Raw genomic sequence first — 24,685 nt, forward strand, 5'->3', positions numbered from 1 at the left:
TAGCCAGTATTTTTTGATCAAAGTCTCAGCAATGCTCCTTGTTTCGATTAAATGTACTAATTTAGTAAACAATAATCATCAATCGTGGTTAGGTTAGCCAGTATTCTTTGATCAAAGACTAAGGAATGCTCCTTGTTTCGATTAAATAAATGTACTAATTAGTGAACCATAAACATCAATTGCGGTTAGGTACGCCAGTGTTTTTTGATGAAAGGGGTCTGCAGCGCTTCTCGCGTCGACCAAATGTACTAATCTAGTGAACAATAAACATCAATTATGGTTAGGTTAGCCAGTATTCTTTGATCAATGTAAAAGCAGCGCTTCTCGCGTCGACCAAATGTATTAATTTAGTAAACAATAAACGTCAATCGTGGTTAGGTTAGCCAGTATTCTTTGATCAAAGTCTCAGCAATGCTCCTTGTTTCGATTAAATGAACTAAACAATGAACATCAATCACGGTTAGGTTAGCCAGTATTATTTGATCAAAGTATCAGAGACTCTTGTGTCGATTAAATATACTAATCACATTCAGGTTCTTAGTATTCTAATTTTCTTTTATTTGAACATGAATAGTTTAGTCTTTTTTCCACAGCTCTATTACAATTAGTGACTACAAAGGATAAATCAAATCACTGTATACACTTAAAAGTAATATTGGTTTATTTCTTTTAAAAAAATTGTAAATTAAAATAGATACAAGTAATCTATACATACAAATAATAGCCTAAACATTAATATTGATTTGTACAATTCACAAAATATACAAAGGAAAACTACAGTTAACCTTAATGTTGTAAAATAAGTTAAAAAATAATACAAATGATTTAGGAAAATGTTCAATACTTTGGTAGAGAACATATGGCATTGTGGGATGGTATTGCAAGATACCCTGCCAAAGATATTCCAGCAGCGTCTCCCAATGACGTGATGCTCATTGAAAACTCCCTCTTCTCTAGGGATACCTTGAAAAAAAATTATATTTATATTAATTTTTTAATTCAATTTATTTGATTTGATTTATTTGATTTTTATTTGATTGTACTCAATATTCTTCCATCACCCTACACAGCACCTCTCACGAGGCAAAAAACTAACTGTGTTCCCCAATATAGTATAAATAATTATATGATAAGTTTAGAAAAGCTTAATGTACCTCATGAGTGATACGATTGAATGTATTCACGTAAGCGGCTCCTCCAAGAAATCCTTCATACAAAATTAAAACAAGTGTGATGTAAATGTTAGGCACGTAACTGTATATCGCATCAGTTGTAAATATGATTACATTGATACCCTGTAAACACGCAATTTTTTTAACGTTTTTAAAAACAGAAAGATGTCGTTGAAGTACCTGGAGCACTGCAAGAAGCCAGATGTTTCGAATCTCAATCAATTTGATGGATGACCTTGAGATGAAAACTCCAATTTGGTAGGCCAATTGGTAAATAACGTATTGATCTCTTTCAGCAATGATGAACCCGTTAAACTGAATGAGCTCAAACTAAAACCAAATTCGACATTGTTTTAAATGCAATATTACAAAAATAATTACAATAAATGGTAAAATAAAACGTAAACAATAGGATAAACAAAATTTTCAAACAATCCGTCAATCACTAAGGAGAAAAAATTGTTATCAAAATAGAAATTCTCTGCAGAACGCTATTATAAATTGATCGTACCAAATAACCGACCACAACACTTATTATTCCCTGTTTTTTTCCATTGGAATGCACATAGTACATATTTCTTCATTCAGTTTTGTCCTCCTCTGCACCATTCTTCAATAAGCGCGAAGTGTTCTTGGATGTTAGAGGTAGGTTGTATAGGATTTGAATTAGAGGACAAAATGGCAGTATCATCAATTTTGGTGGTTTTAGTGTGTGTAGGTCAACAGTACAGATGATATACAGCATGGGACCAAAATGCTCCTTTATTCGGCTTATATCGGTCTGATTTCCGAGAACTCGTTGCTACACCTAACTCTGAAGCAGAGGTCGGTTAGATATGATTTTAGGATAAGGTAATAAGGAGTGTAGGAAGCGTTTGAGTTTATAAAACCTGGGTGCCAGACCCTATCAAAAGTTTGTGCTACATCCAGGAACACACCCAAGCAATAATCTTGGTTTTCTCTTGCAGAGGAGTATCGACAAATCTGAAATCTTGTTGGATCATGGAATGATGACAGAAGCCGAATCCGTGAGAGGGAATGACTTGACTTTATGAGTATGGAGTCTTTAGAGGATTTTGCTATTGCAGGAAGAAAGCTGATAAACCTGTCGTTGGGAGGTTTGTGAGCTTTAGGAATGAGAATAACAACTGGATATTTCCAAGGATAAATAAATTTTAAAAAAAGAAATAGGATTTTTTATTGTTTCAGAGTAATAAAAGTAGATATATGTTTCTTCTTGTTAGCGTATATTATTTGATTTTAGCATTGCTTTCTAAATTTTTATTTACCAATTTTTTCATCCTGAGTACAAAAGTACGTTTCCTTCTTCTCAAAGCATTACATTACATGAGTAAATTTTGATCAAAAAACTTAAAATGTTAAAGATTTTTTTATCTCTTATAAGAGAGTAAGTGGTCTGTAAGATGGTGGAGGTAATTAGATTGTGACCAGAGGATTTGTGAATGTGTTTCCTAACATCAGATGATGATGAGATGAAAGAGATAAAGAAAGTAAGTTAAGGTGTTTTTAATATGATTTTGATAATACAAATCTCAACGTGAGTGAAATCCAAAGAATCCTCATGATGACTAAATATACTACACTAATCTAGTAAACAATAGTCATCCATCATGGTTAGGTTAGCCAGTATTCTTTGACCAATGAGTATATCAACAATCATGGTTTGGTTAGTCAGTATTCTTCTCTTACCTCTCTTATAAGAGAGGATAGTGAGTGGTCCATAAAATGGTGGAGGTAATTAGATCATGACCAGTGGATTTGTGAATGAGGTACATAACATCAGGATTAAAAGGTTTGAGAAGAAGAGGAAGTAGGGTACTAAGGTTATGCATTACCTAATGAGTGTGAGGAGTAAATGTGAAATGCAAATAGGTATAAGTTATCTTTGTCGCTCCTGAACTAGGATCCATTAATTAGGTAAAGGAATGGGGGAATCAACTGAGTGATATTTTATTTATTTTTTTGTAGTGAACCAAAGGGAGATGAGTTCTGGAAAACATTGAGGTTTTGAGACAAGAATATAAGGAAACGAAAAGACCTGGTCAAAGAAGAGGTGGCCCTCCAGCCTGATCGGAATCACTAAAAGCTGAAATAAATAATAAGAAAAAATACTCAACCACTGCAAAGCATCAGGTATGAGGCAAGCTAAAATAATAAATCTCTCAAAAAGGAAGGCTAAGGAACTCCTCTGGTCAGCAGACGAGATTTGAGGGAAATTAACAACATGAAGAGGTAAAGAGGTAACATTTTAACTTTCCAGAACCCTCTGAGGTTCAGTGATGAACCAAATATTGTTAAACCTGAGCACCAATAATAAAAAAATCAATATCCATTTGACCATCTCTTAGAACAATAAATATTAATAACCTTTATAAATATCAATACAAAAATAATTAGAGTTGATATACAAAAGATGTATTAACTTAAGTAACTTAAGACCCTTTGACTTTGACATCCTTACACGTAACTATAACAGCATAACCTTTAATATATACTCAGTATGATTTTTTTTTTTTTAATAAATACTTTCTTATTCGGGAACTCTTCCACCGGTTTTAAATTTCTTTAAAAAGCTTTCAGACCAACGCTACACCCATCCTCAGTCTTTTGCCCAATGTGGGGGATACTAACCTTACTGGAGGGGGCCGAGTATTGAAAAGGTTTCTAAATAAAGTAAAAACTGATGGAAGAGTTCATGAAAAAATGGTAAATGCAAATGCATTATAAAATGTCAAAGTTGATTGTACGTAAACTTAAGGACTTGACTAACTAAAAAACATATTTTCAATTGCAAGTTCTCATTTTTCTCTAGGTCACCTAACAGTTACAATGCATACCATTACAACTAAGTCTAAATAAAATGTGGCAAAACAACTGTTTAAAAAAAAATGAAATAAATGAAGAGAAATATTCAGAAACACTTACAACATTAATCCCCTCCTGGTTCAGTAATGTTGTGAACCAACTGGAAGAAAACACACTTTGTATATAATATAAAATTTACTTTGTAGCAAATATCAAAAAGTTAGTTTTTTTTAATGTTGCTTTTAATGTTATTTCTTCTGTATAAATGTAATTAAATTGTGTTATTGTTCTATACCAAGAGAAACACAGGTCCAAACTTTTTTTTTGAAAATAATGAATCATTTTTGAACTGTGAGAAAGAAAATATACACTCCCCTGTCAAAAAAAAAAGTATTGCAACACCTAGAAAATCTCAATAATATTTTAGTTTTGACCTTTTAACCTATGTTTTGCTTATATTTATATTATTTTTTCCTTGAGAGGTATTGAAGGTTAATCGTTATTTATTATTGTTAATTATTGCTAAATGGATTTTCATAGTCTAAGATTTTTACAGGGACCGTAGTAGCCAAATGGTTAGCGTAAAAGGCTCGGCTTGTAGACGTCACAGTCATGGGTTCAATTCCCACTGTCACCCCAGGAATTTTCTATCCCACTCCACTTCCCCCATATGAATCAATGAGTACAAATACTGTTCTTTGGATAATATGTAAATCATAAGGCCAGGTAAAAAAAGAACTTTTTGAGAATTTTGACATGACCAGCGTTAGTTGGTTTCTTTTAAACTGCGATGAATTCTCATTTATTGAGTTGCTACCATATTTTTCACATAATAGTTTGTGTGCTAACCCTATTCATTGGAATTTTTGACTGGTAAGGTACCATAAGATCATTTTAGGATTTAGCCTTCAAGTTCTATCAGCATTTTTGGTGTATTGTGCTTATAATGCTAAGTCAGGACCTTAACCCATTTAACACGGAACTTCAAAATAAAAGTTCAGTCATGGGACCTCCTTACAACCCTTGAAATGCTGAACATAACCAAGGATTTTCTACAAAAAGGATGGAACCATCAAGGTTAAAGCCTTCATTATAAGGAATATATCCTCCATCTGCTTATCCCATACATACAACCAACATACCTATGTATTTAACCTAAATTTACCATAATTTATAATTACAATCTGATAATCAGTACAAAATATTGAAATAATAACAAATAATGTGTGGTGATTAGTGACTGTTAATCGATATTTATTTAGAAATGGTGATATGCGGTCTGGTGTGATGTAGGTTTCAGAAAAACATTTTCTTTATCGTGCCAACGTTTCGACCTTTATTGAGATCATCTTCACACATCACTAATCACCACACATTTCTACACGAGAAGAACGAAGAACATGGGACTCTATGAACAAATTGCAACTACATATGGACACGAAGCTAAAAGTTTACTGTAGGACATCACCAACAATGAGAAGAAACTCGCATCGGCTATCAATCAGAGAACTTTTTTGCTGAAATGCAGACAACACAAGGTATTTCCTGAAGATGATCTCAATAAAGATCGAAACGTTGGCACGATAAAGAAAATGTTTTTCTGAAACTTACATCACACCAGACCGCATCTCACCATTTCTAAATAAATAACAAATAATGATGATGACAAGAAGAAGCTGGGTTTTGTATTCCACAAGTACTGCAGACTTCTGGTGTATTGCACTTTTACTAGATTTTTAGTTCAGCTTAATTGATTCAATCCTTACTTTCATTTTAATATTTATAGACTCAAATCCTTCCCTTCTAATACATACTACCTCATTCTAAAATCTATTTTATGTGATTGTTTTCCCATTCTATCCTCATCGGAGCATACTAGGAATACTTTTCAGCATATACACAGCAGATTTTCCTTCAACTTATTAAACATATTATTTATTTATTTTTTTGATGGGGAGTGTATTTAAATAATAAACAAAAGACATGTTTTTATTTTTTTAAGGCCAATTTTAAAATAACTGTACAATTTAAACTGTGAAATATTTTAATCTTGTATAATGCCAGGATTGTTAGAATTTTACTTTATTTTGTATCCTCAAGTTGAAAACAAACAGCAAAATCACACCATTATTTTAACAACAGAACAAGCAACACATTTTTTACCATTTCTTATAAATAGGTGCATAATATAGAAAGAAATACGAATGCTAACTATTAATAATAAATGACTATAAGATATCAAAAGTTGTTTGTGCTTCAGCTTTCAACAGATGTCCCAAAATAAAAATAAAAAAATGACAAAACTCGGAAAATTTAAGCAATGAACACAAATTAATCAGAAAAGTTTTCGCATATTTCACCAAAAGAAATGACATAATGTACAACCTACATAATAAAAAATAATAATAATTCGATTTGTTATTAAATGTTTCTAATAGATCTAGCAATCTTTGAGTTATACCGTAACGAGTACTAGGGTTGCTATTTGTCGACTGAAGACAAGAAAAGGACTTCAGTTGACTTGATTCTACCTTGTTAAGTTTTCCGCTTGTTGTCCGGCTGGTTCTTCTGACTTGATTATTAGATTCTTGGGACTTGATCATATCCAAAAAATTAAAAGCCAAGAGGTCTTTCCTTTTCAAAGAAATTAAATAGAGAAAATCTAACCACAGAATATTTTATGTTTTTAAAGAATAAACGATACCTGTTTGTATGAGTTTCATTTTTGTTTAATACCATTCGATATATATTTTTTTACTTGTAAGAGCATAAGTAAAATCTCAGTCTAAACAAATTGACTTTTCAAAAAAACAAACAAAAAAAAAACAATTGAAATTGGCCAAAACAAACAGTTAAGTTGTATTAAACTTTAATTTAAAAAAGGCTTAAAATGACAAAGACTTAAAGAAAATATGAACTAAAAAGATAAGTAAAATTGTACATACCATTCCTTGGTTAATGAAGTACTCAAATAAATAAACAAGTCCGAAAGGAATCATGTACTTGAAAAGAGGTGGTATCGATTTCAAGTTTATCATAAAATGCTGAAGTACGGACATTTCTTGCAAACTGCTTGAGGAAGAAGGCAAGCCGAACGTTTCTTGAGATTGACCGTCCGCGACTTGCTCCTTAATATAGACAGGTTTGTCTAGAAGAACCCAAAACCTAAAATGCATTTTTAGAGTGCAATCTTTGTAAAAAAAAAAAAAAAAATTACTTACGAAAATCCCATAAGACATGGTACAATTAGAAATATGTACAAGGGTTTGGCTCGGTTTTCCTCTGAAAACAGAATTGTCAACAACATGTATGTCAAAGAGCCAAAAAAGCCTGCACCACCTGTGCCAGATGACCAATTTGATATGACATCTCTATAAATTAATTTGGTTTAAACTTGTTGAATTTAGGAAAATAAATCTCAATAAACAGTATTTTTCATGTCATTATTATTATTTTTTATGTGCATAAATATTACTTACGTGCTTTTGTAAAGTCCCATGTAGGATAGCAAAGTCGCTTCGCCCAGTCCTGATGATAAAGCTATGTTGACTACGCCGAATATAGCCAGCCAAATTTTCGTTGCTTCTGCCACTAGGACAAATCCAGATGCTGACAAAAGTAAAATTAAAACCATCCTGTAACTGTACAAAAATAAAATAAAAAAAATTATCACTCAAAAAATAACAACACTGAAAACTTATTGTTTTATGTACAGTAAATATAAATAAATGATTCTATTTTCCCTCTATCTTTAACATAAATCACACCTATTGTCTAAAATCTGGCCAGACAGACCAAAATAGTCAGAAACAACCAAAATACAAATTTCTAACATGTTTGATCCAATGAGCCTTAAATATGGCTAGTACTTATTGGCGATGAAGTTGGACTTTTGGGGCTACATCATGTAGTTCAAACAAAAAAATAAAAAATAAAGCAATTAATCAAGGATTTAATCACTTTGTCTCCTTCAGTGTTACTGTGGTTGATTATTTTTTAAATATAATTTTTATATAAATAAGGCAGCCCTCCTGTCTGTCTGTCTGTCTGTCTGTCAGTCTCTCTCTCTCTCGTTCACTCACTCATTTACTTTCTCCCTCTTACTCTTTCTCTCACTCATTCACTCACTTCATCCCCCCTCTCTCTCATTGTCTCTTCTTCACTCACTCACTTGCTCTCTCTTTCTCTCTGTCACTTACTCACTCTTTCTATATTCTCTCTCTCTCTTTTTTTCTCTCTTTCTCTCACTTAATTACTTTCTCCCTCTTACTCACTTAATTTCTCTCTCCCCCCTCTATCGCTCACTCGCTCACTTTCTCTCTCATTCACTCACTACTTTCCCTCTCTCTCACTCACTCATTTACTCTCTCCCTCTTACTGTTTCTCTCACTCATTTACTCACTTTGTCCCCCTCTCTCTCACTCACTTGCTCTCTCTTTCTCTCTGTCACTTACTCTTTCTATATTTTCTTTCTCTCCCTCTCTCTCACTCACTTACTTACTTTCTCCCTCTTACTCACTTACTCTCTCTCCCCTCTCTCTCACTTACTTACTTTCTCCCTCTTATTCACTTACTCTCTCTCCCCTCTCTCTCGCTCACTCACTCATTTACTTTCTCCCTCTTACTCTTTCTCTCACTCATTTACTCACTTCGTCTCCCCTCTCTCTCACTCACTTTCTCTTTATCTCACTCTCTCTTCTTCACTCACTCTCTTGCTCTCTATCACTTCCTCCCTCTTTCTATATTTTCTCTCTCTATCACTCACTTACTTTCTTCCTTTTACTTACTTACTCTCTCTCTCCCTCTCTCTCTCTCTCTCTCTCTCTCTCTCTCACTCTCACTCTCACTCTCTCTCCCCTCCTCAATAGAAGCCAGAGTTGGTTTAGCCACTTCAATAAGGAAATTTTACAGCAAAGTATGAACATAATCATATTTCCAAAATAGACATTTATAGGTCACACAGTTGAGAAGGTTGGAATCTTTGACTTGACCACTTGTAATCTTTTCTGTAAGAGTTGTCCCCATAATCTATCAAATTGCCTTGTTCAGGTAGGTTTTTGACAAACACTTTAAAAGGAGTTAATTTGTTTAGCATAAGAGTTTTTTAAAATTGTTCCCTTTCATCTTCCCATTGAAATTCTTTTTTCTTTTTTTTATGTGTAACTATGCAAAAACTCAACTCAACGACAGTTTGGATATTGATTTAATATACAAAAATGTCTATTGTGCTTAATTAAAATGAAAAGTGGAATGTAGAAAGTCAACAATTTAAATAACATCAGAAATTAATCTCAAGGACAAAAAATATCCAATTAATTTTAACTTAATTACCCGCAAAGAAACTGTGAAAATAGACCAGAAAAATAAGATCGATAAATAAAAACGAGAAGAAATTTTCAATGGGAGGCTTTTTTCCTCAAAATGATTCGATTCATTGATAATTTGAAACTAATTTCCGACCTGTTTATCATTGAAAACAAGAACTATCTACTCTTGATAAAATATAACGCTGACGATTTGATGATAACATTCATGTATGGAAAACCACTGATATGACGCTTTAATATTATCTGCAAACGTTACAAAGGAGGAGATTAAAAAGACTGATTAGCCAAATCCTAAAAGATAAAATGATATAATTAAGGATTTCTCTCGTGGTCTCGCTTAGGCTCATTCACTCACTACTTTCCCTCTCTCTCACTCCCTCATTTACTCTCTCCCTCTTACTCTTTCTCTCACTCATTTACTCACTTCATCCCCCCTCACTCTTTCTCACTCACTTTCTCTCTATCTCACTCCCCCTCTCCCTCTAAGTATTTATATGAAAAATTAACATTTCTATCTGATGTACATTCTATTAACATTAGATATAAATAAAAGTGAACACTTACAAATTTCAAAACATAAAACTTTGACTTTTAATAATTCTTTTTCTGTAAAAAGTGCTAGAGTTTATACACTAAATAACCAAAGAAATAAAAAATGATAGGTCTTAAAAAAATTGAAATTAAAATTAAGAGTAAATGTAATAAAGAAGTATGATTAGATGTTTAAACATACAAAGTTTATACTAAATTAGATTATAAAACCCTTTTGTTAAATGATGATATTATTTTTGTACTGTATTAATTTGCTTCTTTTTTTCATGTATTGTAGTGTAAATAATTTTTTGTTTGTTTTACTCTTTATTTTGTTAAGTTCAAGTTATATGTTAAGAGCTTAAAATATTTAAAGCTTTATAAAGTAGACAATCACTGTATTTTATTGTAAATATGTAATTCATGTTAGATGTAAGAGTGGTCCTTGAGACCAAACCTTGCGTGATCAATAAATAAATCGTTATTCATTCATTCTGTCTGTCTGTCTGTCTCCTTTCTCTTTGTCTTCCATATCTTGTCTGAGTGCTGTTTTTACAACTTGGCACTAAATATTCTTAATGATCCCTTTTTTGTTTAATTTTCATTGTAGAGTATTTTTATTTTGTATCTATTTTTTGTAAATAGACATCTTTGTATATTAGAGTCTTGTTATCCGTTGTCTACTTACTGGATACATAATGGAAAAAAGGGAGCTATCACTTTGATCGCCAGTGATGGGATGATGTCCGCAAGTAGAATTGCGCCTGTAGAAATAGTGTTACAATTTCTCTCTGGGGTTGTCGGTGATTCCTGAAAAGGCAAGAAACAAATATTAGCAATTTGTTAAGTAGTAATTTTTATGCCATTATACTTACTGTTTCATTTCCGAAATTCCTTTTTATTATGTCACTTGCGGCACTGAGCATCACAACATAGCCATAGTTATTGCACAAGCCCAGGATCCAAAATGCAACGAGTGATTTGATCCTGACTGGATGGTTTTTATTCCTGGCAATGGGCAATTGCTGATCCTCGGTGACAGCATCATGCTGGTAAGACGTCATCGAAACCTTTATCTTTGTGCCACAACTATCAAAAGATAATTATAAAAATAAGAAATTAATGGAAATCATTATGTCAACTATGATTCATTAGTTACTTTTTGGCGGGGAATACATTTGGAAATCTATAATTTACTACAAAGCAAATGATAATTAAAACAAGTACACGATAAAAGAACAGAAGAAAAATTAGAAAAAAGGCTATTAATTGGAAGGACCATTTTTAACAGTAGTTTTATTTACGTTTAAGAATAAATTTCATGTACTCACAGGCGTATATAAAATTAAAATAGAGGTAGTAAGCACAATGCGACAGGATCTTCTATTTAAAGCTTCAGGTGAAGTAAATTTCTTAAGGAACAAAACCAGTTAATGATTTTTTTCTTTCAAGTCCTTGATTTCCGGGTATAATTCCTTTCCTGCCAAAAATAAAAATTCAAAGTTATATTTTATTAAACGATTTAAATTCTAACAAGTTATATTTAAAAAGCTTTGGTTCTTTTACACACACACACACACAAAAAATGTGTTCCGAAGTTAAAATACTTTATAAAAATGGTTAAAAGCCACGTCTCTCTATTGCCGGTAGTGCTGGCCAGATTTGTAGATGATTGTTATGTAATGCATACTACCATGGTTTTGATCAATATATAAAAGGCCTTGACACTTTTTGGCATAATGGTATGGTTAGTACGCTGATAAAACTTCCCTCCCTAAATAATAAAAATAGTCTGGATCACAGTATGATCAGGTCTTGATGAAAAAGCAAATTCAATTATTCCAAGCTTGCGACTAATTTTAATATCATCAGGACTGAGAATGCTCTTGGCAATGTTGAGACTGATTGTCAATGAAAAACTCAATTATGTCAATCTGTAGACATATTTAAAATTGTTTTGCCCTGATGACGACCTTAAAATAGGTCGAAAGCTTCGCACTAACAACTTAATTTGATTTTTCATCAGGACCATTTCATGATCCAGAGTATTCACAAGTAAAAAAATGGTTGATACATCTAACTTAAAACAATAAAAATAGTTCAGCCATATCTCTTATCCAAACAATTCTGACTTTCCTTTTCAATTATCTTTTTGCCAACAGAGCTATATAGTTGCTGCTGTCCCCCAAGGCTTGGACCCATCCTGTTCCTTGTATATTTTAACAAAATACCTCGACAAAATAATTTAAAACGGCTCTTTATGATGTAGATATCGCTCTCTACTCTTTCTTTTGATGGATAAATAAATATCGAGCAGGTTAAACAATGTGCTTCAGAAAATTTCTGCAACCATTGGAAAATTATTAATTGTAATAAAACGGAGGAAATAGTTTTTAGCAAACATAGACTGTTGTCTCTAGGAGAGAGATAGGAAACAAAGAGACAGAAGAGAAACAAAATCATAGGAGACAGTGAGAGAAAGTGACAGAAAAAGGAGACAAAGTGACCGAGAGACAGGAGAAAAAATGACAGCAACAAAGAGATGAGACAGGAAACAGAGAGACAAAAAAACAAAAAGAGAGACAAAGTGTCAGGAGATCAAGTGACAGAAAGACAGGAAACAAAGAGACATGAAACAAAGATATAGAAGGCAAAGGGAAAGAGAGACAAAGATACTGGAGACAGAGTTATGAAGAGACAGGAGACAAATTCAGTCGTATAAAGCCCTTGCTAAAAAGTCAAATTGAAAACCATTGGTACAGGGACCATGACACTGTATGCATCCTTTTTGAATGTCATCAGCTTAGCCAATGCTGTTTGAGAGGTAAAATGTCTTCTGAAGCCTGACTGCATAGGATTTCGTCGGCTACCATCTCAAGGAATTTGGTGATCTGGCTGTGAACTAAACACTCAAATGCCTTTGATGGAGAACAGATAATTGATATTTTACTGACTGGGAGATGGTCCTGACAAGGGCTGGTGTTGTTTTGTGGCATAGAAATGGTGGATATTGTCAGGACCGTGTGAGTGCCATTGGTGTAGGTACATGACCGAGAGAAACGTTGGCTGAGGTCCAGGGGCTGTGGATGTAGTGAGTCGGTTACTCTGCAGCGGCAGGTCTGGTGCAGCAGGTAACCAAGTGCATCAGTTGGCCAGTAGCCAAGTGCTGTGTTCAGAAGGCGAGGTTGAAGCTGAGGCTATGACTCTCAAAACTCAAGGTGTGCAGTGAGACCTTGTCAGGGAGAGGAGTGCCCCTGATTATGCATATATATATATATATAATGCAGGGTGGGCGACTAAGACCCGAGGGGTTAAATGCCTGGGTAGACTCGTACCCCATCCCTAAAAGATCCGGGACTCGGTCGGCTCACGTGTCCTGCATAAACCTCTTGGACTTGTTCACAAACCCCAAGATTTTGGACCATTTTATCTCGGGGAGTGATTTGGTGATGTCCTCTCCTTCAAAGATTTCAAATCTAGACCTAGCATACCTATCACATTCTGCGAGGTAGTGCTTTGCCGTTTCTTCTTTTATTTCGCAGAAGCGGCAAAAGGGATCTGGTAGGATACCCATTATGAAGAGGTGTCTTCTCAGTGGGCAATGGCTCGTCAGAATACCTATCAGCCTCTTAATTCCCTTCCTTGAGATAGAGAATAGCCATTTCGATTCAGCTGGTTTGATCACCTTAACCAACTCTTTCGATTGCCTGTGTCCGGGGGATAAAATCCACTTCCTAAGGAATTGTTTCATGCCCCAGTTATTGATACTCTCTTTTGCTGTGCTCTTGCACTCTCTTGCTGGGTAATACCGGTTGTGGCCCAACAAACACAGTATTAGAACCTTCTTTGGCTAGGCCATCCGCCTTTTCATTGCCCTGGTGTCCTTTATGTGCAGGTATCCAAATAAGGGTTACCTTGTTCTCAAACCTGAAAGAGATCCTATTGATAAGATCTATAGTTTCCTCCACCAGTCGTGATGTTGACAAATCTTTTTGTAATGCCCTAAGACTAGCCTGACTGTCAGAAAAGATTTTAATATCTTTTCCCTTAATTTTATTTTCCATCAGTGTTCTACAACACACATTGATGGCCCAGATTTCCGCCTGAAAAACGGAGGTGTTATTGCCAAGAGGGGAGATGCTGATTCCTAATTTTGGTAGGTAAATTTCTGCACCACTCCCTCTACCTTTGATAAGTGATCCATCTGTGTAGCAGTCTATGTTACGATGGTCATCATCCAGACTAAAATCATAATCACAAGGGGTGACTACCTGAAAGTGCTTTTTCCCCGAAGGGGTTTTAATCTTTTTATCACTAACGCTTAATAATTGACCGTTAACCTTACTCAATAGCTGAGAGATTTTCGAATGACCTATGTTAATGCACTTATGATTCCAGCTGCCCTCGCTAATTAGTCTGTAGCAGCTCTGACCTTAACCTCAATGTGAAGTGGTGTGGTATTGGTTATGATTTAAAGTGCTAGGGTGGGTGTAGTTGAAAATGCTCCTGTCATCATCAAACAACCTAGTCTTTGAAATGACCTTAATTTATTACTATTCCCTTTATTTTTTAGACCTTTCCACCACACTAAAGCTGCAAAAAAGAATCTAGGTAGAATAATTGCAGTATATAGCCATTTGGCTACCCATGGTTTGATGCCCCATGTTTTACCGACAATTCTCCTACATTGTACCATTGATATGGCGCCTTTCCTGTATATGTTATTAATATGACCTTTCCAATCAAGTTTCCTGTCAAGTGTCACACCAAGGAATTTGATTGAATACAGTAACTTTAATTCTATGCCCTGACATTTAGGGTTTTTAAAATTACCTAAAGTTCTTCTCCAGCTAAACATTATCAATTCTAGTTTAGCAGGATTAATTGATAAACCTTTGTCACAACACCACCCACAAAGCAATCCAATGGCGTTTTCCATCAGTAGTGAAAGAGTCAGGGGATCCCTACCTGTGAGCATTATGGTACCACATCTGAAAATAATTGACTGTAGAAGCCTGAATTATTCAGAAGTTCTATTAAGCTGTTTACTGTAATTAGCCATAAAAGAGGTGACAAACAGCCTCCCTGAGGACAGCCTCCTTTTACATTAATTCTAAGAGTGCTACCACCTAAGCATATATTGACCATCCTCCCTTCCAAGTAGGTCTTCACCCATCTAGTAAGGTGATGGTCGACATTGTAATTATCTAATGCTGATATAATGCAAGAAGTATCAGCATTATCAAACGCCCCTTGGATATCGAAGAAGCCCTAGTGTATATTCATTATTAAATAATGATTTCTCGATCCTGCCTATTAGTGAGTGCAAGGCAGTTTCCACTGATTTTCCTGGTAAGTAGGCATGTTGATTGGGATGTATCATTGTATTAATTCCACAATCATGCCTAATATATCTATCTAAAATTTTCTCTATAATTTTTATGAAAATAGAAGATATACTTATAGGTCTATACGATTTAGGTAATTGATATGAGACCTTACCTGGTCCTGATTATGCATACAAAATGGCAGAGTAGAGGGTGAGACCATTCCACAACTGGTGGTGACATATAGCGGGTAACTGCAGATGGCCACCACAGTTCCTGTAATCGGGGAGGACGGGTTTCTAACTTTATTATTCGCCCAATTATGATAGCAATTTTTCACTTATAGGACAAAATCTAATTAGAAAAACGCTACCGATTTATTTTACAACCCAACTGTATTAAAGAAAAACTACATTTGATTATTTTTCTTTTTCTTATGGTCAGCAGAAAAACGAAAAATAAAATTTTCTGGCGACTTTAATGCTAATTTATCAGCTTGTTTTATATTTAATTTTGAGATTTGTTAGCAAGGAAATCTGACATTTTCAACCTAAGCGAGACCACGAGAGAAATCCTTAATTATATCATTTTATCTTTTAGGATTTGGCTAATCAGTCTTTTTAATCTCCTCCTTTGTAACGTTTGCAGATAATATTAAAGCGTCATATCAGTGGTTTTCCATACATGAATGTTATCATCAAATCGTCAGCGTTATATTTTATCAAGAGTAGATAGTTCTTGTTTTCAATGATAAACAGGTCGGAAATTAGTTTCAAATTATCAATGAATCGAATCATTTTGAGGAAAAAAGCCTCCCATTGAAAATTTCTTCTCGTTTTTATTTATCGATCTTATTTTTCTGGTCTATTTTCACAGTTTCTTTGCGGGTAATTAAGTTAAAATTAATTGGATATTTTTTGTCCTTGAGATTAATTTCTGATGTTATTTAAATTGTTGACTTTCTACATTCCACTTTTCATTTTAATTAAGCACAATAGACATTTTTGTATATTAAATCAATATCCAAACTGTCGTTGAGTTGAGTTTTTGCATAGTTACACATAAAAAAAAAGAAAAAAGAATTTCAATGGGAAGATGAAAGGGAACAATTTTAAAAAACTCTTATGCTAAACAAATTAACTCCTTTTAAAGTGTTTGTCAAAAACNCCAGTTGTCAGACGAGTATGACCGACCCTCAATTGAGATCCTTTATTTTCATTTCATTCTCTGCGACCATTATTATTCGGCTATGATTCTGTGAATAACCCGCCTGCATCTCTGCAAGGTGTTTATCGGAGTGGCGTTCCGTTGGACACAGTGCCCTTGCCGTTTCTGACAGTTTTTTCGTTTTTCTTTTCGAGGGAAATTGCTCAACCATTTCCTCGAGGTTTTCATCGGAACGAGTCACGTCTCGCTTGGAAGGCGATATTCTCCTTGGGGTCCACTAAGTTCATAACTTTTTCCACTTACTCTTTTTTTTAAAGTCGAGGCGTACGTCACTTATTAGGTGCTCGGATGCTCAGATGGGGGGGGGGGAATCAACAAGAACAAAAGTAGCACTCTATCAGAGAAAAAAAAGGACTAGACATTAAACAAGATAATCTTGAAGTGGATGAGGTAGAATCGCTCACATACGCGACTCTGAAAGAAGCTACAAGATAAAGCAGAATTGTTTAAATGGCATTTTTACGTATATTTTCCAAATGTAAAACAGAGGATTGTCTTTACTTGGGTTCTAACGGATTATTGGATAATCCAAATATTGACAGGCCACGGAGCATTCCAGAATGATTAATTAATTAAATTAAACACGTCTTATTCCCGTTTAATGTGGAAGGATTAAGAGGTATTCGATAAGATAAGCAAGGGATTAATACGGATCAATATCATAAATAATAAGGCACTGAAGTTTATGATAAATTAACTTCACAATTTCGATTATTAAGGCAAATCCTTTTTTAAATTATTATATTTTCAATAGGAATAATTGAAGGTTGTGAACATATGGGGCGATAATGTGCGGTGTAAGGGTTCACCTTTTGGCATAACCTCGACATAAATACGTGCGCAGGTTAATTATACGAATATGGAACGTTGGGAAAATAAATCAAATAACCTCAATGTCTCAAACTGCATTGAACATGAGGTTACACTAACTAAAAAAAAATCCTCAGAACAGATAGCCAAGCAGTTGTAAAAGCATTAGTCTGTAAAAAGGTCACATCCAAAACCTGGGACAACAACAACCAGATCTAGGGTACCAGGGCCCAAAGTAATGGTAAGGAAGATCTGCAAGACCATATAGTCTAGGAATTATGGTTGGAATAACAAAATTAAACATATACTCCTACATCTCGGAATAGCATTACTCCAAACACCACACGCAACAAACCTCTCAGACAGCAGCCTCCACTCTGTCCTGAAAAATATCCTTTCTGAACACCTTGGTCAAGATCATTGGAGGCAGTCGTCATTAAATAAAATCCAGTGCATCAGCATAGTGAAGAAAACTAGGCTTTATGTCATTCACGTGGCAGTCTGCCTCATCACTTTTAAATTTTAGTATATACTACGTACTCTTAAGATATCCACGGACTAAATGTTATTTCAGCAGTTTATCTAAATTTTCTTCTCAAATAATACAGCATGACGTCGCGCAAGTGTTTGATAAAGTATGGCCTGGTCTACCGTTGTTAAAAGTCGTCCTTCCGATGACAAATGATGTGGGTTTCCTCTCCATGTGGTTGCAGATTTAGCACTCTTCCCTGAAATGGGTTGGGTAGGCAGGACGATGGTTGCATTGATATGTAGTCGAGTTGGTTAAGGCCTTGGGCCGCTTTAAACCGTCTTCTGTATGAAAGGCGGAAGCATAGTCAAACTTACTACTTGAAGTGACTTCGACCTAGCGGATCTCCTAGACCCTAACCTATATTCAATTAACCCCCACGATATCCATCACCCCAATAGTTACAACTTTCGACGATGACCAGTCATCTCCTACAGAAATTTTCAAACCCTTCCTTGCTGGAAGAGTGGAAAATTAAATATTTAATTTTTACACTTCGATGAATCAATCACACTGCCATCTATACACTTCTCCCAAAGTGCTGTAAGCTTTTTTTATCACCTCCTCGTAGAAGTTTGGAGTTCGAGATGTAAGGAATTCTTCGATTGCTGTTTTGAGAGCATCTCTAATTTGAAAAAATTTATTTCTTAGAAAACGGTCCAGAGCACAAAAAAGATGGTAGTCAGTCGGCCATAAGCCAGGTGAGTATGGTAGGTTTAATTTTTAAGTCTTGAAGTTTATGCATTGTTAATCTGGAAACCTGAGGACGAGCATTGTCGTGGATAGGTCCCTTTCTATTGACCAAACTTGGATGTTTTTCTCGGAGTTTCTGGTAAAAAAATGTCTAACTCTTGGCAATACAAGTTTGCCGAGATTGTTATTAAATTGGATAAAACCACCCATTCCCCACTAATGAGCCAGCATAATTTTTTTTGGATGCAGGCTTGACTTTGCCATCTTCTTTGGCGATTCATCTCTATCATTGAGCTGATTGCCGTAAAAGGACCCACTTTTCGTCACAAGTGAGAACCCGGTTCAAAAATGGTTCATTGTGAATTTGGCAGCAATAGCGAAGAACAAATGTCGTAGTTTGCCTTTCTGTGGTTCAGACCATTGTTCTTTTGCATATTTCCTAGTGCTTTTTGAGGGGCAAGACCCAACTCAGCTGGTGAATATCCAGTTCGGTTTCCGGCCTACCTCGTCCCTCGCTGTCAAGTTCAAAATTGCTACTCCGAAACCTTCAAAACCACCGGTAAACAGTCCTTTCATTCGCAGATTCCTCACCAAAAGGCTTATTTGACGTTACGCAGCGGTATGGCCAAGTGTAAATTCATACCGAAAAATATGCGTAATTCCGGTGAGGTTGTTGATAATAATTTATCCCTCAGAGAAGTTTCATAAATGAAAGAAAACCAATGACTGACGAAGTAAAAGGAATAAAAGAGCTTTAATTCGGTATGAATGACAACTATATTTGTAAACACTGAATTAATAAAGGAAGAGGATTAAGAAAGAAAGCAAACAAAACTGCAGTACCGGATACAATACTGGAATATAGCAAATACTGGCATAAAATTTAGAACATTGAGGTTCACAACTAAACGCTGCAATATTATGTTAAATCTTGACCCAAAAATCCAAGAACCTCTGAAAAGAGTCGATTTCAACAAATCAGTAACCGCACGGAGAGAAAAAGCTGTTCATTTGCCCTTTGTTTTAAGGAATTCAGGACGATTTTCTTCGGTCGGTTTTCCTTCACCAAGGAGTAACTGACTTTCAGACCAAGTTCTTACGGAAAATATCCGATGCTCCCTTTCTACCAATCCATCCCCACCGATTACATCATTTTCGTTAAGGAATGTCAAACAAAGACTGTTTGTATTTTGCCATTTGTGTATATAAAATAAAAATTCAACTACAGTAAAGGGTTAAAACGGTACCAATAACGAATTAAACGATTTTTTTTATATCACGGTTTTAGTTTTACTGTCAAAATTCAAATAAAGTTTCAGCTTTCAGATCAGTCAATCAACTTTCAAATTCAAGTTTGTGCAGTATGCAAATGGAGAAAAACCGAGGGTCAGCTTACAGGAAGTCCTTGACCTAATCCAAGTCTTAGACTGATGGTCTCATTTTTATGTAAATCGACACGCACCATGTGTTCTCATGGCAACGCACAGAACTGCACAGCTCTACAACTACTTCTGAGTCACTACACGACCTAGTAACAAAAAACCTAGTGGGACACCAGCGTTACCCCAGAACTGGGTCCCTAGCAAACCTGAAAGTATCTCTTGTTAAGGTTAAGATGTTCAGAAGGATGACCTTGAGCATGGGTAGACCATGCCATACTTTATCGAACGCTTGTGCGATGTCAAGCTGTATCATTTGAGAAGAACATTTCCATGGACTGCTGAAACAACATTTAGTCAGTGAATCCTAAGAGGTCGTAGTACGGAGGAGAAAGAGACCACAGTAAAATATACTAAAATTTAAAAGTGACGAGGCAGACTGCCACGTGAGTAGCATAAAGTCTAGTTTTCTTCACTATGCTGATGCATTGGACTATATTCTCTGACGACCGCCTCCAAAGATCTTGACCAAGATGTTCAGAAAGGATATTTTTCAGGACAGAGTGGAGGCTGCTGTCTGAGAGGTTTGTTGTGTCGGACGACTCCAAGGAGATTCGTTCGGTTCGGTGTAGTGTGAAGAAGATACACGAAAGTTTTGTAATCAACAAGATGACATCGATCAAGAGCAACCAGTTCCACACGTACCTTCTCTTCCGGGACAGTGGCACATAAGCATGGAAACGGGATGAACCATTTCACAGGCAACTACAAGTTCTCAATGCGAAACCTTGTCCAAACCATTCCAGGGAGGAGTGCTCAATCTACAACCGTACAGAGAAGGAACATCCTTCGTATAATGATTTTTTAAGGAATTCATGGTGATTTTATTCAGTTGACCTTCTTTTACCAGGTCGTTCATTGAAATAACTGGTCAGGACTATAAGGCGGGTTAGATATCACCCGACAAAGTTTTCTTAAGATTCATTCTGAGATGGAAGTCTTGTTATCCCAATTATAAGTTGTGGCATATGATAGTCTTCCTCTGGCCAGTTTGTCCGTTTGGTGGTCATTACTCGCAGTGCCTATCTGCCCTGATCCGAGATAGTCAAGTTTTTTCCGGCTTCGGTGATTTTGGGTGTAACCTTTTTACGTGGTAATGAATGCTTCTAGAGCTACTTGATCTGACGGTTTTTGCCAGTGTATCCTCATGTTTCACGTGAGAACTTATCGAAGAGTCTGATTTGAACCGGATGCGCCCCTGCTTAAATAAAGTTATGATCCACTGCATGGTCACTGGCTACTGTTTGGAAGGCGGAAGGATTTCGTGGTGGTAAAGCTTAATGGAAGCTTTGGTAATCCACATAATTTTATAAAAACCTATACTTGGGCAAACCAGGTTAAGATAAGTTGACATAAAGAAAGTGAAAGGCCTTCAGAAACCCCGATATGAACGGATTAATTTTAACGTGCACTCGGATTTGTAAACACGAAAGTTAAGAATGAGTAATTTAGATAAATTAGTCAAAGAAAAAACAACTGAAAAGAAGATAATCGTAGACACAATACAACCTTTAGTTCAACATCAGACATTTATGGCCAATTGTCTACCCGATAGAGCTTAAAAACTATTAGAATAAAAAAAATCTACCTGAAACAAGACACAATTGATCAATCTATCGACGTATTCGGTCCATTCTGCCACTCAACATCCTTTCCTCTTCGAACTGAACAATGTCACTAAACGTAGACGAATCTGTATCAATAAAAACTGGGTAATAGTCCTTAATAAAATTGACTTGATGTAAGGGTTATCTGCTAGATAAAAATGGAATACATATAAAATATTTTTATTTTTTAAATTGTAAATGACGTTGACGCTATCGACGCCCAATTGATAAGGCGAGCCGTAGTTTGGAACGACCTTCTATCACAAATCTAACTGGAACGGTTTAAGAAAGAAATCAACTTTTTTTTGTATATTTATAATACGAACATGGTACTCTTAATTGTGTTTCTTTTTCTACATCCGATGATTTTGTTGGATTTGCCGGATTGTTGCACACCCCAATAGGACCCATGACAGACAATTAAAGGCACAATGAATGTGGTAGAACTATTAGGGCGAAAATCCTGTTATAAAAGTTCCCACTTTATCACTGTCAGACCCATCACCACATATGCAAGTTATATATGAGGGCCTAAAACGAACAAAGAAAGGTATCACTTTTGATCGAACATCTTAAAACAACACCATAGCTGTAATGAAACGTACCCTCAAACTGCTAGACTTACTTATCCTCTGAGGAACTGAGAATTCATCGGACAATGGAAAAAGCAACTAATTACATGCGGAGGCCGTGGATCGAACTCTATGCCAGATAGAACCAAAAAATTCGGACACCCAGGTGGCAACAAAGGAAAACTACACTTCGGCTAAAACCTAAGGTAAACAATTTTCAAACTTACCATAGTCAGACCCATGATCATATACACAAGATATGACGGTAAAAAAAGAACAAAGAAAGACATCACGTGCTGTCTTAAAATAACACCCACAACAGCAAGGGAATGTATGTATCCTCAAACTGCCAGCCTTATTTATATACTGAGGAACTGAGAATTCGTCGGACAGTGGAAAAAAGCAACCAAGTGGAGACCGTGGTTATCGAACACTATGCCAGGTAGATCAAAAAACTGTGTATTACCAACAAAAAACTTGGACACCCAGGTGGTATTATACTTCTGGTAAATCCTAAGATAACCAAGGTCGTACCATACCCTAGTCATATCCATGATCAGATATGCATGTATGTATGATGGCAAAAAAATAAATTAATTAAAAAGATAAGTAAATAAATAAAGGCATCACTGGCACTCTTAAAACAACACTCACAGCTGCAAAAAACGAATACTCAAAATGACATCATATACATCAAAAGGATGGCAGCGACTGAACAAATGAGAGTTCATCAGACGGTGGACTATGAAAAGGTCTGAAAAAAAGAAAAATCTGGGGCTCTTCGATGGTACACAGATGGCCCAAAGGTGGGGGCATAAAGGGGTCTAAAAGTACCACATTGCCCTGGGTTCCACAACCATCTTTCAAGGCGAACTACCAGCCTTAGAAGCATATGCACATTAGATTAAAAACAAACATCTCTGTTGTGCAACAGTAATAATACTACCAGAGCAAAGGAGCTCTAAAGGCTCTTCAACAAGATCAAGTCAAAACAAGTCTGGAACAATATAAATACCCTAAAAACTGTAATCTACAAGTACGGTAACCAAGTATCTTCGAAATCCCATTGGGTGTCTCGTCGAATCACCGGGGCGAATGACCAGATGTCATGACGGGGGATAAAGAACAGCCAAAAGGTTTCTTCTGCGATGTCGACAAAGTTTATAGGAGACAGACATAACCGAACATATTTTATGGAAGTGTCCTACAATAGCTAGAAAAATGTTATGGTAACTGGGAAAACCGTTCTTGAGCAATATAGACCTCGATACACATAAATTTAGAGTAAATTCGTAGGTGAATATTTTTTTATAGGATTTCGTTTAAACTTCAGGATGTGCTTGGAGAACGAGCATGGTAAATTATGAACTGAAGATAATGTCGTCTTTTTCCACGGGCAATATATTTACCAATTTTCCGGCAGTGTTTCTTCTGTTTTTTTGCTAATTAAATTAACTTAGAATACATTTTTTATGCAGTTGTTATAAAAAAATGAACGAAAAAAATATAATGAATTAATTATGTCAATTTAGTCGGGAGAAGAACAGCAATGACGTACGAAAGAAAGACAACCAGCGAGAGTCGACGAACTCAAAGAAGACCAGCGTCAAAACACATAACCTCCTAGATGCTTTCCGGCTTACATTTCAGATTCCCCTCATAAAAATGTATTTAATAGAATTGAGTCAATTACTTGCTCGTAAAGTTGAGGGTTTGAAATGGCTCTGATGTCACGAGATTTAGGGTTTAAAGGTCACAATAAAAATCGTTAAGATAAAAAACATCGTCAAATGTCTCCAGAGTACGTTATCAAACAGATAGCAAGGAAAGAAAAATATTTCCTATTTTTTAATGCTTATTAATAGATAATAAATGGATATAGAGATAAAAGAAGACAATAATTATCACGTTTGCCTCTATTTTAATTTAGGTATTTTATGTCTTTAGGCTTGCATAATTATTTTGAATTTTTTAAATTCATTCCCCAAAAATGAGATGTTTATATTTGCCCAGAGTCTGGAAGGAAAAGTTTTTATTCATTTTTTTAAAGAAAATATCCTGAAATTAGTAGATCAACTGAAATACCTAGGAATTACTTTTGATCAAAAATTTTCATGGAAGGCTCACATAGTCAAATAACGGCAACGTGTGACCAAATTAGTAAATAGTTTGTAGGAATAGCAAAAGTAAACTGGGGTTCAACTCATCAAGCTCTTCGTACCATATATCCTGTGGCATCCCTTATCATGTTTTTATATTCAATACCAATTTGGAAAGATAGAAGTAAAGGAGAATATAACCAAATTAAAATGAATAGAGTAGAACGGTTGATGGCCATCCGCACAGCAAGGGGCAGGCTATCGACTCATCCCTTACGTCATAGCTAAAATGAACGGTTTAGGATTGAAAACTACTGCAGAATGGAATGACCCTGCAGATTACGAAACGCAAGTTCATTATTCATGAAGTAATGAAGATACAGGACATTGAATCCGCTCGTCTTGACGGTGGAATCTACACGGACGGTAGTAAACAAGCAGATAAGATTTGTAACTTTGCATTCGGTAAATGCTTAACTAGTAAGGGGCATAAACTTGACGGAAGATGCTCAATCAAGCGGGACAT

The 24,685-nt window shown here is 35.4% G+C and overlaps 1 protein-coding gene across 4 annotated transcripts in view; it reads right to left on the minus strand.

Moving 5' to 3' along the window:
- Positions 1-638: 638 nt before the first annotated feature.
- The window catches only part of LOC106670483 (battenin), a 28,909-nt gene continuing 4,862 nt past the window's right edge, over positions 639-24,685 (minus strand). For 2 of the 4 annotated variants that reach the window (XM_014400894.2, XM_014400896.2), the window contains exons 2-10: positions 11,188-11,336; positions 10,732-10,945; positions 10,545-10,666; positions 7,478-7,639; positions 7,220-7,369; positions 6,944-7,163; positions 1,353-1,502; positions 1,155-1,295; positions 639-963 (exon numbers count right to left, since the gene is read on the minus strand). In XM_014400894.2, the coding sequence (XP_014256380.1) occupies positions 838-963; positions 1,155-1,295; positions 1,353-1,502; positions 6,944-7,163; positions 7,220-7,369; positions 7,478-7,639; positions 10,545-10,666; positions 10,732-10,920 (1,260 nt within the window). In that variant the 5' untranslated portion in view covers positions 10,921-10,945; positions 11,188-11,336 and the 3' untranslated portion in view covers positions 639-837. Of the gene's footprint in view, positions 964-1,154; positions 1,296-1,352; positions 1,503-6,943; positions 7,164-7,219; positions 7,370-7,477; positions 7,640-10,544; positions 10,667-10,731; positions 10,946-11,187; positions 11,337-15,358; positions 15,442-21,469; positions 21,575-24,685 lie in introns of those variants that run through there. The other 2 variants (XM_014400895.2, XM_024230443.1) reach the window with 2 other exon arrangements.

This window comes from Cimex lectularius, unplaced genomic scaffold, assembly GCF_000648675.2.
Source record: "Cimex lectularius strain Harlan isolate CLEC.00 unplaced genomic scaffold, Clec_2.1 scaffold31, whole genome shotgun sequence".
Lineage (NCBI taxonomy): Eukaryota > Metazoa > Arthropoda > Insecta > Hemiptera > Cimicidae > Cimex > Cimex lectularius.